At 45.6% G+C, this 19,029-nt stretch overlaps 1 protein-coding gene across 2 annotated transcripts in view; it reads left to right on the top strand.

The window, feature by feature from the left end:
- Window positions 1-7,965: 7,965 nt before the first annotated feature.
- The window catches only part of COP1 (COP1 E3 ubiquitin ligase), a 125,380-nt gene continuing 114,316 nt past the window's right edge, over window positions 7,966-19,029 (top strand). Inside the window, exons 1-4 of one of the 2 annotated variants that reach the window (XM_074546333.1) lie at window positions 7,966-8,523; window positions 15,193-15,252; window positions 16,740-16,837; window positions 18,182-18,246. In XM_074546333.1, the coding sequence (XP_074402434.1) occupies window positions 8,195-8,523; window positions 15,193-15,252; window positions 16,740-16,837; window positions 18,182-18,246 (552 nt within the window). In that variant the 5' untranslated portion in view covers window positions 7,966-8,194. Of the gene's footprint in view, window positions 8,524-15,192; window positions 15,253-16,739; window positions 16,838-18,181; window positions 18,259-19,029 lie in introns of both variants that reach the window. The other variant, XM_074546332.1, reaches the window with a different exon arrangement.

The raw sequence follows: 19,029 nt of genomic DNA, 5'->3' as shown, positions 1-19,029 counted from the left end.
CCAGGAGAACTGGAGAGGGACTTTGGGAAAGAGTCTGGAGTGGCAGGAAAAGGGGGTATGGCTTCACACTGACAAAGGGCAGATTTAAACAGGATACTAGGAAGAAATTCTTCCCTATGAGGATGGTGACACACTAGAACAGGTTGCCCCATCTCTGGAAGTGTTCAAGTGCTGCCTTAAATATTACAAAAGTTCCACAACCATTATGTTGCAAGGACTCCGTAGTGCCAGAGTTTCACACCTCCTCGATGTTTCTCATAGGCATCCCCTCCAAGCACTGCCTGTTCCCGGTCCTTGCAGCAGCCATCTGACTCCAGCTCCCACCAATCCACTCTTTTATGCCACTGTTCTTATTGGCTACAGGTGTTGCCTGTTATCATCCAGCCTGTTCCTAATCGTTGTAATTGTGTCCAGCTGCAACTCGTTGGGGGATAAGATTACATTCTACATTACCCATACTGTGTCCCCCTACATTCAAGGCCAGGTTGGATGAGGCTTGGAGGAACCTGGGCCAATGAAAGTTGTCCCTGCCTATGGCAGGGGGTTAGGACTAGATAATCTTTAAGGTCCCCTTCAGCCCTAACCATTCCATGACTTTCTACTAGCCATCCACAGCTTACCCCAAACCAACAGCTGACTCTTTTGAGGGAGTTCTTGCAGCACTACCCCCTGTCACCTGCCATCCCCCCAGCCTAGCAAAGAGACAGCAGGCAGGGGAAGCAGCCATGGAGCTGAGGGCTGCCCCATGCAGGGAACAAGCCAGGGGCCCAGGGTAACCCCAGCACAGCAGGGAGGGCTGGATTCTGGCACAGGGTCCACCAGCTCTCAGACACAGCAGAGGAATCAGGTCCTCAGCCCATCCAGAGGCAGCAGCAGATGAGGCAGGACTGGAAACCAGCTATCAACAGCAGAGGCACCAGGTCCCACCCATTGAGAGGGTTAGGCACCATCACCCTGCATCCTAAGGAAGAGAGAAGCCCTGGGATTACCTCAAATACAGTGCCTGGGCCAAGTGCCAGAGGATGTGTGTGTGGAGCTCCCAGATGAGGCTGCTCAAGGCAAGCAGCACTTCTTGTGCCCACAAGGTCCTGACACCTGGCATGATGCTGCCTCTCCTCTGTTTCTCTGCTGAAAGAGAGAAGCTGTGGTTGCCCCAAGCCTGGGAGAGTTCAGGGCTGGGCTGGATGGAGCTGGGAGCAGTCTGGTCCAGTGGAAGGTGTCCCTGCCCATGGAATGGGGGACTGGATGATCATTAAAGTCCCTTCCAACACAAAGCATTCTGTGGTTCTATGACTTGTGCTTTCCATAATAATAAAGGAGGGAGCTTTCAGAGATAGCAGCACATGCTCATGTTCAAAGACCCAAATGCAGTCCACTAAATACACTTGTTTTATACTGTGAGGGCACATAACTATATCAATGCCATCACATTTTGTGGGAGAGAAATCAGCCTAAGTATTATTACAGTTAGACAAGAAGGTAATTAGACATGGTGTGTTAGCTGTGTGGGAGTGACAAGGGGGGTTGAGTTTGTGGGGTGTCAGTGGGAGCAGGTAAGGAACAGCTGAGCCTTGCTGCTGCACTCCATGAGAAGCAGAGAGCTTGGCAGAGCTTCAGCATCCCAAGACAGACCTGGGGTTGCACAAGCTGAGTCTGGGTCAAGCCAGTGTGTGTGAGAAACCATCTCTATCCATGCTTACACTGAGCAGAGGGTTTAGTTAATATTTGCCTAGAAAACCTCCTCCTAATAGGAGGTCAAACACTCTTGGAGCAAAAGGACACACCTTAAGGGAACCTTCACTCTACCCCCAGACACATCCCTTACACTGTGGTGCCTAATAAAAAATAAGATGGTATAATTTTTTCCTGTGTAGAGGGAATTCCATAATTCTGAGCAGTGTATCAGGTATTTCTGCTGCTGCAGGTCAGGTTCCTCTGTAGCTTTGCTTCAGTGCACACACATTAAAACAGCAGTTCCATGGACATTTCTCTTCAGGTCTCTGTAGAGCCTAGAAACTTTGAAGGCAGTATTTCAACATAACAGAAAAATCACCAAATTATTTTAACCTCATTTTGTTCAATCAAGTGAAAACTTCTCCTCAGAAGAGCAGAATGATGTAATTGTTTTGCAGTGCAAAGATGACACTTCTACCATATACCTCTTGCTTTTTTTTTTTTTTTTTGCTTTAAAAGAGCTGACCATTTTAAACACAGAAATAAATTTAAATATTTTATTTTTGCTGATTCTTGGTTTCTGAAAGGGGTTAAACCATTTTTGCTTAAAATCCCCATATCAGCTTGGAGCTAGCCTAAGGCTGAGGCATCACATTTCATCTTGCAAGTGGCAAAGGTGTTGCTATAAAGCATTGAAAAAAATCTTTATTTTAAGAACTCTGTATAATCCTAAATAGAGCAGATGTCTCTAAGCATCCTCCCTCCTAGCACTACTTGCTTTTGCACTATTAAACTAGAAAAGAAATTAAAAAATCAACCAACCAGCTCAGTCCCCCACAGCTCCTGCTCTTCTCATATCTCAAGCAGCCTGAGTTAACCTAAATTGTATATTTTAACAACAAAATAATCTTTCAGAGTCAAGTCTCAGGTGGTGAGAGCTTCTATATGACCCCTTAGTTCCTATCCCTGGATCAAAGCCTGGTCACTCAGTGCATCATGCCCCTCCTCAAGGATCTTCTCTGTGGGCAGGGAGTCCTGAGCTGTGTTCCTCCATCCCCTCCAGATCCCCAGTCTCTGTGCCTGACTGCAGGAACTGAAATTCTGAGATGTATCCTGGTTTCTCCCAGTAAACTGGGGAAGGAGGCACCTGATGGGTAGGAACTAGGTCTCCTGAATGGCTTTGCTGCAGGTTCACTGCAGAAGTTGCTGACAGCCTAATTTTCAGATTTATGGAGCATTAAGAATTCCCATTGACTCTGTAACCAGGTGATGAATCTGTCTACGCTTCATTTTTCTCAGCTATAAAATGGAAGAAATGGCATTTCTATCACCGACTAGCTGAGAGGTTAATGCAATGATTATTAATAAAGTTCCCTAATAACCTCTGGAGCAGCAATTCCCAAGCCAGGGTGGCAGCTCCTAGCAGGGTTTGCTGAGCTCCTGAATGGACTAACGGACCCAGTGGAAATTAGGTGGCAGCAGCAGGCTCAGAAATGGAAGTAGAAGCAATTTTCCTAATGAGTCATCAACAATGCAGAGCCTGGAGCCTGGGAGGTGACTGTCACTTCCCCCAGACACACAGCCCATGGATCACTCTCTGTGGAAGAAGTCTCAGTCTCCCTGCAGGATGATCCATGCAGAATATCCGTAATGATTTCCATGGCTGCAGCTGCTTGTTGCACAGGTAAATGGAGCTGCAGCTGCAAATGTCACAAACTCAGAGGTTGCATGTACCCAAAAGGAGCAGAACCTTACATAGCTATTAAAGATCATTCATCTATAAACAGTACTTGACTTCTCCTTCCTTTAATGCCAAAGGTAGTGTGTCTTCTCTCTTTGCACAGGATCAGAACTGATACTTTGCTGGGATGTTGTCAGTGACTGGCTTCAGAGGCTAAAGCATACAGAAAAGTTAGAGCAGATTCCTCCAGTCAGTCTTACAAAATGTACATCTGTCAGAAATACTAGTTTGTGTAAAATAACCACTAAGGACAATAGCTGGAGACAGCTTATCATAAAGAAACTGATTTGTTTGCACCTAAGTTTGAGGCCACTTGGGAATAGGTGATATTTGCTTTCCATGCTTGATCCACACACCTCTGAAGGCAGGCAGACCTATCTCCATTGAGACTAAGTGAGGAAACAGGCAATCCTCTGAAGCAGGACCTATGAAGGTGTGCTGTGTGAGGGTGCAGCTGTCCCACACCAAGACCTTCCCCTCTGTGCTGAGCCCATCCTGAGCTGTGCTCCAGTGCAGGACTCTGGCACACTGCTGGCTGCAGGAGACAGAGAAACCTCTCCCACTGATCCATCCTGTTTCACTCTTGTACCCTGGCCACTGCCAGTAATCACGGTGCTGTTGATACCTGGATCAAATCAAACTATTTCTTAGAGCTCATCTTGTGCTAACAAGAACTAGAAGATAACTTAAAAATCACTGTTCTGGCTGCAGTGAACTTTACAACTGGAAGACTTTTTCCATGTCCTTTTTCCTGATACAACACACAGGTATCTCCAGTAAGTGGCATCTAACCTCCCCTTAGGAATACTTGGATTGTGGAAGTGGTAATGCAAGGTAACCCCAGGAAAGAAGTGTCTCCAGGAGCCAGAGGCTGCTCCCAATGCACCTGGGCAGTGAAAAGAAGGTGTTCACTCAGAGGGTCTCCAAGAGCTCATAATGGTATCCTAAAGCTCAGGAACCAGGGAGCTCTTCCCAAGTGCTGGGAGTCACACCCATTGCCGGGGCTGTGGGTGCAGGGGTGTTGTGAAGGTCAGTTATGTACAGGCATAAGTTCTTCTATATTTGATCTTTAACAGCTTTTGCCTGCATCATTTTTTCCTCTCTGGAGCAGTCAGTAATGGCATCAGCAAGACTTTTCAAGGATCAGCCAGTATTTCAGTGTGAAGCATGGGGTTATGCTATTGCCAATACTACTGCTTACTGCTTCTGAAAGTCTATTGTAGCCACTCATCCATAAAGTTTTTGATCCCTCTGGAAGAGAAGGAAATGAGACTTCCCTTTCTCTTAGCAATAGAAAATAAGATGCACTCAGACACCAAGAGCCAGGCTGAAAGAATGGTCTAAATAACAGCAATTCTCTTTTGCTTCCACTGAAAACAAGGGGAATCACTACACTTCAATGATTTTATGGAGCTAGTATTGAGTAACAAGGCTATTTACAGAAAGCAGGGGAACCTAATGACTTTTAAAAAAATCCAAACCCCAAAAAAAACCCACCAAAAAGAGCCTCCAAAACTATATTAAAAATATTTTTAATAACAGAAAAAAAGAGTTAAATCATGGGAGTGACTCTAATGGCAGATGTCAGCTTGTAAAGGTGAGACTGCTGAGCTGGATCTCACAGGGACTCTAACTTTGAATTTCCTGGCTTGAATCGGATTCCTCAGAGATATTTTGGGTTTTGCTGACTGCCTTGGTGATTTTTCCCAACCTAAGGGGTAAACCTACAGAGGCAAATACCCAGTGGCATTCCAGCACTTCTGAGAGGGGAGGTCAGGAGGAGCACTGCACAGCTCTACCCCTTCAGCTGCATCTCCAGGGTAAATGCAGAGCCGTGTTTTGCCGTGCTGCCCTTGGGACATTTGTCATCCAGCATCCCTGCTGCATGCCTGGGAGGTCTCCTGACCAATACTGCCTACCTGAAGCACCCTTTTCTCTCTCTCAGACCAGTTTTACCAGCTCCCATACTGGTTTTACAGCTCACTCTGCTGTCCCTGCTGGGAGGAGTGCTGCAGTGCCGATCTTTCTGGGCGTTTTCCCATACCTGGGTTTAGGGTTACCCTCCTCAGGGAATGCCCCAGTGTTTCTCCAGCTGCCTCCTCCACTCTAACAAGTAAAGCTGACTGCAGATAACACAGTTACTCAATGCAAAGGAGGTAATGTGTTTCCATAGGCTGTTGAAAGAGAAATTAAAGGGAACAGCAGCTATCTCTCCACAGGACTTCTGGCCCAGCCAAGGAGTTGACAAATGCTGTGTTTAACAAACTTTTCAGTCTGGCTTGCAAAAGGCTGGGTCTGGGGACAACATTTCTCCTAACACCCAAAACATCTTTGGGGCATTCTTTATCAACACTTTACTAATGAACTTGTGCAGAAACTGGTCTGTCCTTGCTCTGTAAAACTCAGGGCTGCTGTTGGGAAACAAGAACCCAACAGGCTGTGGTCCTCACCATTGGGATCCCACCCACCTAGGCGGCAGAGAGCTGGCACAAACCTGGGAAAAGCTGTTCACTCATCACCAGACATCTTTCACAGAATCATAGAATTATTTAGGTTGCAAAATAACTCCAAGATCATCTAGTCCAACCTGTGACTGATCACCATCTTGTCACCCAGAACAGAGCACTGAGTGCCATGTCCAGTCACTTCTTGAATAGCTCCAGGGATGGGGACACCACCACCATGGGCAGCCTATTCTAATGCCTGACAACTTTTTTCATGAAGAAATTAATCCTGATGTCCAACCTTAATCTCCTCTGACCAGGCTGTGGCTGTTTCCTCTTCTGTCACTTGTTACCTGAGAGCAGAACCTGATCCCCACCTGGCTACCCCCTCCTATCAGGGAGTTTTAGAGTGATAAAGTCCTCCCTGAGCCTCCTTTTCATTAGCATGAGCCCCCAGAGCTCCCTGAGCTGCTCCTCAGAGGACTTGTCCTCCAGCCCCTTTCCCAGCCCTGTTGTCCTTCTCTGGAACCACTCCAGCCCCTCAAAGTCTTTATTGCAGGGAGAGGCCCAGAATTGGGCTGCTGCACCCTCAGGTCCTCCTCCACTTCTCCTCCAGTCTGTTGCACTGCCTGGGTTTGCTGTGACCCGAGTGCAGGCTGGGCACTTGTTGAACCTCACTCAACTGGCCTCAGTCCATGGATCCATTTCTTTGTGTGGGGCACAGGATGAAGCTCAGCATGCTTAAAGCTGCCTTTTGGGGTAGGTATCTAAGGTGAAGAACATCCTGACACAGATCAGCCCTGCCCTTCACAGGATCTCTTTGTGGTGCTGAGGACTCAGGGAGGGTCTCTGAGTGACAGCCTGGCACATTTCCCCTGAGGCCTGGCTGCCTTCCCCTCAGTGGTCTGAGGGAGATCACAGAATCACAGATGCAGTTAGGTTGGGAAAGACCCATGATGAAATAAACAGGGCAGGAGATCTTTCTCCTTTTTTATGCCTTTATTAAAAGTGATCAGCTCAGGTGGGAAGAACCGATGGGTTGCGCTCATGCCACCACTGCTTCCAGGAATGGCACAGAAAAGGTGAAATGCACAGCTTTGTCTGCTGGTTGCAGGTAGAGCTGGGGGTTCTGTCCTCACAAAAGCATCAGGAGAGTCCCGATTTTCCTGTTTAACATTCGAGGTCCTCTGTCTAGCCGACATCTTTTAGGTTAGGGGTAAAAAAGAACTTAGCGGATGCTGGATTCTGTTCCTCACGTCTAGACGTTGTTTTTAGGGGTTTTTTGCTAGGTTTGGTGAGGGGCTTCTCCTGTTACATGCTGGTTCCCATATCATTTGCATGCCAACTCCGATGTCCCCTCCTCTTCACCGTCCTGGGTGCCATCCTCCAGGAAGCAGCAGGGTGTCACTGGACAAAAGGGGGAATTCTTAACCATCAAGGACAGGTAGTTAACGAAAACGACAGGTGATTACAACAACAAACAGTTAGAACTCCACCCTGGCAGCAACTAGCCCAACCTGTGAACTCTGCAACCTTTTAAAAAAATTGGCAGCTTTTCTACTCCTAACACATGAGGTCATTGAGCCCAACTTATGACCCAAAACCGCCAACCAGACCATGGCACTGAATACCATGCACCACATGCAGTCTTTCCTTAAACACCTCGAAGGACAGTGACTCCCCCGCCTCCCTGGACAGCCCATTCCAATATATAATCACCCTTTAGCGTGAAAAAATTCCTCCCTATGTCCAGCCTAAACCTCCCCTGGCTCAGCTTAGGACTATGTCCAACCCTCACCTGGCCACGACCCCTTGTCAGGTGGTCGCAGGGAGCGAGAAGGTCCCCCTGAGCTCCCTTTTCTACAAGCTAAGCCCCACCAGCTCCCTCGGCCGCTCAACAGATTTGTGCCTCAGGACTGCGCACCATTAGATGTGGTGTCAGAGGAAGCAGCTTAAGGTACAGCCAGAAGCTCCTGACCCACGCACCGAAGCTGTGAGAGGAAATCCACAACCCCCAGCAGCCCCGGCCACCACCGCTCCGCGAGGGGAGCGCAGCTTGGCCCCGCCCTGCCCCGCCCCTCACCGGCGCGGCCCCGCCCCGCGCACGCGCGGCCGCCCTGTCCGCCTGTCAATAAAGCTTGAACAAGCGCCGCGCCGGGGCCGCCGTTTTGGTTTGGATTTTTTATTTTTTTTAATTGTGGGATTTTCTCCTTTTTCTTTTTTTTTTTTTTTTGTCCCTTCCCCCCCCTTTTTTTTTCTTTGAAGGAACTTTATTTTTCTTCGTGCGCACGGGGATGCGCTGAGGCCGCTCCGCCCGGCCCGGCCCGGCCTCGGCATGTCGGGCAGCCGCCCGCCGCACCCCGCCGTGCCGCCCGCTGCCACACCGGCCTCCTCTTCCTCCTCTTCCTCGTCATCCTCCTCCTCCTCTTCGGCGGCCATGGCCCCCGGCTCGTCCTCCTCGGGCGGCGCGGCGGCGCGGCCCGTGCTGGTGGCGGCGGCCGTGTCGGGGTCGGGCGCGGGGCTGGCCCGGCTGGCGGCGGGGGCGGCGCGGCCCGGCGGCTCCTCCGCGGCGCCGGGGGGCGGCGGCAGGAAGAGGCCGCTGCTCACCCCGCTCTGCAACGGGCTCATGAACTCCTACGAGGACAAGAGCAACGACTTCGTGTGGTGAGCGCGATATGTCGCGATATGTCGCTGTGGGAAGCCGGGGCGCCGCCATGCCGTCGGGAAGCCTGGGGAGTGTGTGTGGAATAGCGGTGGGAGGAGGGAGCAGCCGGCGGCCCCTCCTGGCGCTGGAGCGGCTGCTGCCCTCCGGGGATTGTGGCTTTGGGGTTTTCCCTCTTTTGTGCCTCTCTCTGTCAGAAATGGTGTGGCCAGCAGGGCCAGGGAAGCGATTGTCCCTCTGTGCTGGGCTCTGCTGAGGCCGCACCTCCAGTCCTGTGTCCAGTTCTGGGCCTCTCAATTCAGGAAGGACATGGAGCTGTTAGAGAGGGTCCAGAAAAGAGCAGCGGGGCTGGGGAAGGGGCAGGAGCCTAACCCCAACCCAGGACCAGCTGGTAGGGGAGAATGGGGAGCCCAGGGAGGAGAAGCAGCTCAGAGGGGGACTTTATCACTTTTTAGAACTTTGTGACAGGATGTCGCAGCCAGGTGGGGATCAGGCTCTCCTCTCTGATAGCTTGCAACAGGACAAGTGGACACAGCCTTAAGCTGCACCAGGGGAGGTTTAGGTTGGATGTTAGGAAGAATTTCTTCCCAGAAGGGTTGATTATATATTGAAATGGGCTGCCCAGGGAGGTGGTTGAGTCACCACCCCGGGAGCTATTCAGAGAACAACTGAACACAGCACTCAGCTAGTTGACACCACTAGTTGATATGGTGGTATGGGGTCATAGGTTGGACTTGATCTCAGAGGTCTTTTCCAGCCTGATTCTCTGGTTTTGTCTGGTTTTGGCCCTGTGTAGCAGCATTGCCTCCACCCTCTCTATTTTTAAGCAGAATCAGTTTATTCCTGGCAGATTCCTCCTTGAGTGCACCCAAGTTGTTGGAAAGGCCCTGCAGCACGAGATGTTTCCTCAGAGCCTTCTGACAACACAGCAACTGCCTTGCTTTCCTGGACAGTGTGACCTCTCATCTTGGGAAGAGGATTCAGCAAAGGATTAAGTGCCCCTCTAGAAGGGACTCCAAGGAGCCTCATGATGGTTGATAGCTCCAGCAAAGCTGGCTTGGTTTGCCCATGTTGCTGGGAAAGGTTGTCTAGTTTAAAACAGCAATAAGTTTTGTGTCAGGCAGGCCCCTAAAACCAGATTAGTAGGGAATTTCTTCTGTGATGGTTGAAACATTTTTCAGATGTTGTTTTCTAACATCCAGCTATCCAGCTGTAGCTCATAGCTGGAAATCACCTTTCAGCATAATTGGCAAACTAAGGCCCATGGTGTGAGAACTGTTGGTAATTTGTAGTTTTGAAGAGAACCTGTTGCTGGGTGAGTTTCAAACCTCCCAACATAAGAAGTAGGTTTGATTTTTGTAGCTGGTTGGATGTGCCAAAATGTGAGAACAGGAAGTCAGGTTGGGCCCTTAGAGAAAAAGGCAAACAGGGAAGAGTAGTGGGAGAAAGATCAAGTTGTAGGAAAATCATGTATGGAAAGTAAATAGTAAAAAAAAGAAGATTATAAGTGGGCCACAGCTTCCAAGATGATTTTGCCAGCTCTAATGTAAGCTCTGACTTACAGGTGAGGATTGGATGTGAGGCATCTCCCAGAGGACAGGTATTGTCTCAAAACCCTGTGGCTTAACTTTACAGCTTGTAAAGTGTTTAGCAGAGTTGATAGAAAATACCTTTGCTGCTGAAGTGAAAACCTGAAGCTGCTAAAAAGCTAGTGGTAAGAAAAACAGTAAGTAATTCTTTTTAGGAATAAGTAACAGTCAAAAATTACTGCTTATTACTGTAGTTAGTAGTTTGCTCAGCTGAATGGGAGGACTGCTGTCATCAGCTGATGCCTGCTCTGGTTCTAGGCCATGTTAGGTAGATTTAAGAGCTCTTGGTGTGAGCTCAGTTGCTCACAAGTTTTCTGGTGATGGGATATGAACACAGTTACAAGTCCCCATTCTCCTCTGTTCCCTCTGCTCTTACTCTCTGGCAGTAGAGTTCTGCCAGCATGGCTCCCTGCCCTTTCCAGTCAGCTCTTATTTCCTATTTTGTTGTCTGTTGTAGAAATGAGGGGTTTGGAAAGGAAATTACACCCATAACCAATTTGTAGACTTGACATATTTTTAGATGGCTCAGAAAGCTGAGCTGCTTCCTTTTTTTCTGCAGGTAAGTACTGTACATGCCTTAAGGAGAACCTGTAATTAGCTGTTTTCTCCTCATTGAGAAGCACTACTGACTGAACAAGTGAGAGGAAGGAAATCAGCCCGGTAGTACTCAGCGCAAAATGTCTTTTCTTAGTATTTACAAGAGCCACACTGAGCATACTGAAGTGCAGGTCAGAAGCTTTAAGAGCAGACAATGATTATAGTTAACTTGGGTTTTTCACTACTCTATATTTCTGTGGGCTAAAGGACTTGTTCTTACTTATTATTGTTCTAGCTTCTAATAACAGTATCCATCTTTTTTTTAATTTGAGTTAGCAATACAGTTCTGTAGAAGTAAACCAAACTGTGCAACTCTGGAGTTTTGAGCAATGTTCAAGAAGGCAGGTGTGTGTTCATTTAAATAATTGATTTAAACAAGCTTTACATATCTCAATGTGAGAAACAGAAGCTTCCCCCTATGTCCTTTTTGCCTCTGTAAGGATAATTCAAGATGCTGCCAGCTGCAGAGAGCACTTGATAATTTTTCTGAACATAAGCTGCAAGTTGCTGTTAGCCACAGCTGTAAACTCAGTGGTAGATGATGCCTGTACCCAGTGGAAGGTGGGAAAGAGAAAAGTTTGGGTGAGTTTTGAACATCAAGGTGCAAGTGCAAATTCCCTCAGTAATGTCAATATCACACCTCCCTGCCTGTATTCTGAAAGCACTGTCTCAAGTGAGGCAGAGGCTCCAGGGTAAACACTGGCTTGTATTGCTGCTTTGGGGTGTGAAATGTTTAGCCGGTGTATGCTCAGGAGTTTGCAGGTGTCTCCTGTTTGTGGTGTGTGTCGCCTTCTGCCTGGAAATGTGTAACTCCAGTCAGGACTGCAGGTGGGTCTGACTTAGTGGAGAACTTTATTATAAAAGGGAAAACTTTGTTTCTCTTAGTGCAGGCTGCAGAACATAAAGGTATTTTTTGTGCTGCTCCTGTAGCCAGGTGTCTTTCCACTTGCCTGGAGAGTGTCTGAAAGGGGCTTCTCTAATCAGGTGATTTTCTGCTGCCCAGCAATGTAATTGCTTAGTTTTCCCAGGCCTTGTATTAGCCCTCCCAGCTAGTGGTTGAGTAAACCTCCTTAAAACCAGTTACTGTCTGCTTGGCTTCCTGCATGGAGTGGCTCTCACCTGGCTCTTCAGTGCCTGCTCCATAGCAGTCCTTGTTTCTGAGCTCTGGCACAAATCGTGGATGGGAGGGGTGTTGTATGCTGATCTGGAGTTCAGCACCCAGTACCACAGCTCAGCTGTGGGAAGGGCTGTGTGCCACCTGGGCTTGCAGGTTCATGGCTTTTTAAAACCAGTTCTTTCCTCAGCTGGTTACCTGTTAATCCGGGCATGGGCTGAGTGTAGTCATTCCCATTTTTGTGGTCTGGAAACCAATTTCAGTAAGGAATATTACAAATTTGCCCTGAAGTCACAAACTAAAAACACAGCAAGCTGTTGGCATACCATGTACAAGGAGTTTTACTGCCTGTTGTTACATTAGAGCTTGATAGTGAGTATATAGTGCCAGCAGTGATCTTTAACCTGGCCACCTTCCATGGGAAGGACAGAGCCTGCAGAAGTCCTGGTCTCTGATTTGACCAGAGAGGAGCTGAATAGGAGGCAGGCACTATAATAAATCTTGTTTGCTGTTGAAGTGTGCTTAAATATCATAGTGACCACTTCAGCCAGGTGTTTGTGGAGCAGTAGGGTGACATTAGCACTCTTGAGAGGTGCCTGGAAAACAACTGGTAAAACTTAGAGCCATGCCCTTGATTAAAGTAGATGTTTAAAATGTTCCAGGTCTGCCCTGCAGAGAAAGAATGATAAACCTTTGCAGTGCTGGATTAAAAAATAGTGTTTATTAGGTACTGGTGCCTTATTGCCCAGAGATCAGTGACATTTTTGACTTGCTGAAGTTGTTTGCATCGTTTTAACCTGCCTGCTGCTTAAGACAAATAGAGAATCAGCTGCCTCATGCACAGAAGCCTTGATTTCACCACACTTGTGCTTCCCAGTTGCAGTTACACTACAAACTGTAGCATGTCGCAAGTTCCCATCCCTCCACTTCTTTCTTAACTTTCCCTTTGTGTTAGATTAGCTTCAAACAACTGTTGCATAGCAACTTTCACGTGTTGCAGTCAGCTTGGCTTCAGTATGTATTAAAATATATCAATCTTGTTTCCACTTGTAAATCAGGGAGCATTTCAGGGGAAACAGTTCTTAATGGAACCTTCAGTACCTTTAATGATGTCCCTGGTACTGCATAGCTCTATTTGTTGGCTCTGATTGCTTTTTCTCAACTGTTTTGGCTCTGTCACTTCTCCAGTCAAACTGGTATGAAGGAGTAGTTTGGGAACAGTGATCTCGTGTGACTGGCATGTTAGGAGGTAATCTTCCTATTTTAGCTCGAATTTGTGATGTTCTCCTGCAGACAGGGGAGCGTTACAGCCTTGTTGATTGCTGCAGGGCATTAGGAGCATCACCTCTGGCCCTGTGGGGAATAGCAGTTTCTGGCATGACACAGAGCATATACCTCAGTGTGAATAGAAGATCAGAAGTTAAACTGTTCATCACCAGTGCCGGTAGGGAGAAACTACCCTTAGATACTGATCTAACCCTAAGTCTTAGACGTCCTCTTTTAAAGTCCAGCTAACAGAATTCAGAGGTGTCTTATCCTCCTTATTCTCTAATAATCAGCCTGTGCTGGCTGAGTTTGCTTGTGATTTATTCTGACTAAACAGTGCCTTGAAACTAAATAACTGAGAAAAGTGACTTGGACTCCTGAAGCTGGTGCTACTCAAGGCAAGTGTAGAAAAAGGTCTGTCTGGGGGGAAGAGGAACAGGTGTGTATTAATTATTTTTGAGGCCTCTTTTGAGATGGCTCAGTCGGTTCAGAGAGTAGCATTCTGTTTTGATTTGTTTCCCTTTATGTTGTGTTTATACTGGTGATTTGATGGAATATTTAGGACAACCTGGCTTGTATGTTAGGCTGGACAAACCTTTCACGACAGCTGTGTTTTCCAGTATAGTGAGTCAGAGCAGGGGCTTGCATTAGCAGGGGCCACAGCTTCATCTCTCTGTGCCTAAAAAGTATTTAAGGTGTCTCCTCTCCTGTTTTTGAGATTGAGATTTCTTTTCTAACGGGATAACAACTATACTTTATGTAGAGTATACATTAGTATGCTCTGAAATAGATTGCAGAATGGGGAATGCCTTCTGTGGAGATGCTCCCCTCCCCGGCTTAGACAAACATTGCTGTTTTCAGTCTGATCTGAGTTTTGGATGCAGAAAAGATTCCTGCTTCGCAGAAGTTGTTAACAGTTTATTAACAGCTCCTTCGGTGAGAACGGTCTTGTTGGCAGAAGGTGGGAGGAGGCTGTTTCTGAAGAAAACAAGTGCTGGTGAAAGCCTCTCGGAACTGAGATTGGTGTGGACTTGAGGGAGTGAGAGGAGAGCGTTTGGGTCTCTGTAAGGCATTGAAAACAAGCTGAAGCTTGTGACCCAGCTGATCCATGTGTTATGTGCAGAATTGTCATGTTGCTACCCATGGCATCTTGCTGGCTAGCTGGCCAAGACCTGGAGGTGAGTGTGTATGTGACAGCAAATCCCACCAGTTATCAGGGACAGCAGCCACAGGAGTCACTGGGAGTATGATGGATGCAGCTTTCCTGTTCTTTCATTTGTGTTTCATTTTCCTTTCAAACATGTCACGGATTCCACATCTCACTGGATTCCTGTCTCTTGTTGTGCTCAGGTTCCTGTGGAGCACTGCTTGCTCGCACGTCCTTCTCTTCGGGTCCCTGCTTGGTTCTTGGTGATCCCTCACAGAGAGCTGGCTGTGCTCTGGTCACTAACTCGTAATTCCACCTTTCCCACTTTGGGTTGGTCTCACCTGCTGCCTGTTGGATTCATCCTGCTCTCCTGCAGCCTCAACCCTGGCACTGCTCTGCCGGCACACCCCCTCGTTTGCACCTTCTCCACCCATTTATTAGTCCTTGTTCTCATGACATCATTGCTATTGCTGGTCTGCTCTGCCTCTTTGTGCCACTTTTAAAAATTATAGATGGCTATTGTCTGAAAAAAAAAAGGAGAGACTAGTTTTGCTGTCATTTATATACTCATTGTCTATTCCTGTAAAAAAAGCCATTTTTTTTTACTTTTTGTTTGAACCCTAGTACAGACACTGTGAAGGTTTTCCTGCAGCCTTGCTTGTTGAAGATTCTCTGGCTTTGTTTGGGTTGTCTGCAGGTGTTAAAAGCTTAAGGGTGAACACTTACTGGTTTCTAATTGTAGCAAACTACAGTATCATTCAGAGTTCAAAGAACTGTGGATTGCCCTTTTGATCTTTACACTGCTTGGTTGCTGTTGCACTAGTATGTCCTTTCATTTTACATACAGGAGGTTATTACCTAAGCATAATTAAGTGGTTGTTTTGAGTTAATAATACTTTTCTTCATATTTTAACATAAAAAAGACATCTTTCTGATTTTTGTTTTGCTTTGTTTCCAGCCCCATCTGTTTTGATATGATTGAAGAGGCCTACATGACGAAATGTGGACACAGCTTCTGGTAATATTTGGTTTCTTGTATTAGAAAAAATGTTCATCTCTTACTGCATTTGTAAGAGATTTGTAACACAGGTGTTGCTGTGATACCTTTTCATTCTGAGTTTGTTTCTTTTCTGTCTTTGGCCCCTATACTGAAGAAGGAGGTTGAAATAAATTTTTAAAAGATGGATACCTGTTAGATTAAAAAGAAAAAAATCCATGTGTCTTTAACAAGTAGTGCTGGGCCACCATATTTCCTCTGTAAAGAAATAGAATGTTCATAAGCTGTGGGTAACACCCACTATCCAGAGTCAGAACAGTTTGTTAATTTACCTCTATTGGCATCACCTCTGTAGAGGTGTTGAGAGCAGTGCTGGCAGCTCCTCCTTGCCTTTGTGTAAGACTGTGCACAGTTTGAAGTGGCTTGCACATTGTGTATTGAATTATTTTAGACCTTGTGAGAGAGGATGTGCTTCAGGCTTTCCTGTTGTGTTGAATTGGCCTGGCCCCACTCACTTTTCATTGTGTTATCTCTGGGTGCCATGAGGAGCACATGTTCCGTGGAGAAGTGCAAGAACTCTCTAGGGGCATTTCTGGAGCCACTTGTAGTTCTCATCTCCTCTAGGGATTGGTACAAATGTTGAACCATGATGTCCTATAGTGCTGTGTCTATGTTATACTCTTATGGTGCCTGCTAATTAGAAATAAACCTTGTAAGAAGTGATATTATAGTAGTATAAAGTACTTTCTCAAGCAGCAGATTCAGGTAACTTTCTGAAGAGCTTTGATTTGCAGCAGGTAAGAGATCAGCTGATTTTGTTCCCTCTGTGGAAACACTTTATCCCTGTGACCTGTAACTTTTTAGAGGGCCAAGATGAGAAACATTGTAATACTTTTATTTAGGAGTGGAGCAATGTTTCTATCTGATGTCCCTATCAGGATCTGACCTCAAGCAGGCTCTTTTAAACCTGATGTAAAAGTGCATCTTCTTATTCTTCTGTCCCCAAATTCAAGAGTGAGCACCTCTGAAGCCGCTGATAGTAAGAAAAGCAGCTGTGGAGGGAAATAGGAGAAGTTGGTGAAGGTGTTTCCTTTGCTCAATTACCTAAAATGCCTTTAATGTTGATTGCTAAGTATTCAGCTAATCTAGAAGAGTTGCTTTTGAGTAATTCAATCTGTTTGCTACCTCTGCCTGTGGAAGTGGTGGGGAGCATGAATTTGAGATGGTGTTGTGGCTGGAGTATCCACGTTGCAGAAATCCTCAGGGAAATAAGAGTGAAGTACTTGACTAAATTTTGTAATCCTTGCCAGAAACCTTTGCTTTCTGCTGTAGTACACTCTGAGTTCAAACACTGGAACATTTTGACTCCACTGTAGGTTCTTGGCAGCACAGCTGTTAGCTGGCAACACAAACAATGCACCTTGTCTAAGGCTGATATTATTTACCTTGTGCTTATGTTTTGTTCCTTCGTGTGGGCTCACTTGTTTTGTTTCTTTGTTTTTGAACAGCTATAAATGTATTCACCAGAGCCTGGAGGACAATAACAGATGTCCCAAATGCAACTATGTTGTGGACAACATAGATCATCTTTATCCCAACTTCTTAGGTGAGCTTTAGGCTTACTTGCATGAGAAACATCTTAGTTGTTAAGGAAGGAAGGCACTTGTAAATTTGTCCTGTAAATTACAGTCTTCTGAATGTTGAACATAAAATCCAAATATCAGCCCCTCGGTTGTCATTTTTATATAAAAAAGGTTAGTGCTATAAATTGTTAATACTGCACTGCCTCCAGCAGTTCTGCGTGCTTAGTGACAGCAGTGAGATTAACTTGCTGCTGTTTCCATACTGTGAAAAGCAAAGCTGTTTTTCTTATGGCTAGAGATGTGAATCTCTTTCCTTTTATTTTCTTGCACTCTTGTCTGCCTAGTAATAAAGGACATGGCCTGTTTACAAAGCTTGGACACTGAAAGGGTGGAGGCTGTGTTAGATACTGTGCTGTTTTGGCTGCTGTGCTGTAGTGAGACCCATGTGATGGATGCAGGTGTAAATCAGATACAGAGAAATATTCATACGTATGCCTATATGCAATCCTAGCTGCCTCTTAAAGAGGGAGTACATGTTGCTGGGTGAAAATTCACTTTAAAACTTAGTTTTGTGGAGAAAAGATTAAAGGAAACACATTGCAGTGTGAAATACCAAATTAGAGCAAATCTTGATTTCATGTGCTGAGATAGCCATTTAATAATAAATGTCTGAAAAGCCACAGTAGCCAAGGAATGCTTCAGCAATGGGCATCCTGATTTAGACCTAATCATGTTGTGCTGGAGATGGTGCTGAGGCAGGTTTTGGAGGGCATGTTGGGCCAAAGAGTGTTTGCACACTTTGGCCAGGGATTTGAGGTCTGTGTTGGAGGGGGAAGAGCTTGTGTGTATATGTGTGTGAAGGATTGAAGTTATCTTTATCTTTCTCTTTGCATTCTCTAGATTGGTGAAAATTAAATTATAGCAAAAGTATATCTTTAGAAACGCACATGAAAATTCAAGGAAAAAGTTGTTCTATTCAGCTGTGCTTTTTTTTTTTTTGGCCTATAATAGAACATTACCTGATTTATCTCCCTCATACTCTTCTGTGATATACTTTTGCCTTGGAGTTGAAAAACTTTCTCAAGGAACCATGGGTGTTTAGAAAAAGGAACTGAATCAATTTGGAGAATGTGTAGGCATTGTATTTGTTGATGATTACTAAAAAGTATTTATATATGTTACAAAAAACCTCCACAGAATAAATTGGTAAGGAAAAAAAAAGTGGAGACATCTTCTACTGTTTTAATTACTGAAAAACATCTTACAGTGGAATTAGTAACCAAAGTAAATACATTGAGGTATAGTCTTACATACTGTTTTGGTGAACTTTAAATAAATCTCTTTGATATCTTATTTAATTTTTTTAGTGAATGAATTAATTCTTAAACAGAAGCAAAGATCTGAGGAGAAAAGACTCAAACTGGACCATTCAGTGAGTAGCACCGTATGTTCCAACTTTTTTACTTTATATTCATTTAATGATTCTGTGCAGCATTTGTAATTACATGGCTTAACTGAGAAGAGATTGCACTGCTGAGCTGATGCTTTAACTTACTTTAAGAGGGACTAATACCAATATCAGTGGCAGTAGATCCCTTCTACCTTGTTAACTGCTGTTCTTCCTCCAGCAATATGTGCAGAGAGAAGCTCTGTTAGCATAGGCAAGTGTCCTTTGAGGTATTGCATATAACCTGGGAAACTGCCCATGGAAGTACACTTGTTTAAAGGTAATAATTTTCCTTGAGTGTTGGAAATTACAGCTACAATGAGAGCAGTGAATGATTAGAAGTGCCACGGGCTTGTCTGATCACATGTGAGAAGCTGTGTTCTATCAGGAAGCTGCAGGAATGCTGATACCAACCACAAGAGGGAGAAAGATACGTTTGGAGTCTGGCGTTGTGGTTCAGATGCCACAAAAAAGCTGCCTGGATATCTTCTAGACTTGATTTATGTCACAGAATCAGAGCAGGATCTGTATCCTCAGTTCGTCAGGGCCTCTCTATAGCACCTGTGGATGCTCTTGTGCATTAAAATAAAAAAGAATATATGATCTGAGCCAAAAAACTTGCATGTTTGACCTGCTATGTATGACATCCTTGTCTTTTGTAATTCATAAATAAGATTGCAAAATAATATTAAAAAACCTTGGAGCACTTGTTTTTAAAAGCTTATATTAAAGTGGTATTAATTTAAGGGCTGTGTTGCAGAAGCTGGT

This window comes from Zonotrichia albicollis, chromosome 8, assembly GCF_047830755.1.
Source record: "Zonotrichia albicollis isolate bZonAlb1 chromosome 8, bZonAlb1.hap1, whole genome shotgun sequence".
Lineage (NCBI taxonomy): Eukaryota > Metazoa > Chordata > Aves > Passeriformes > Passerellidae > Zonotrichia > Zonotrichia albicollis.
This window is presented reverse-complemented; position numbering and strand designations above follow the sequence as displayed.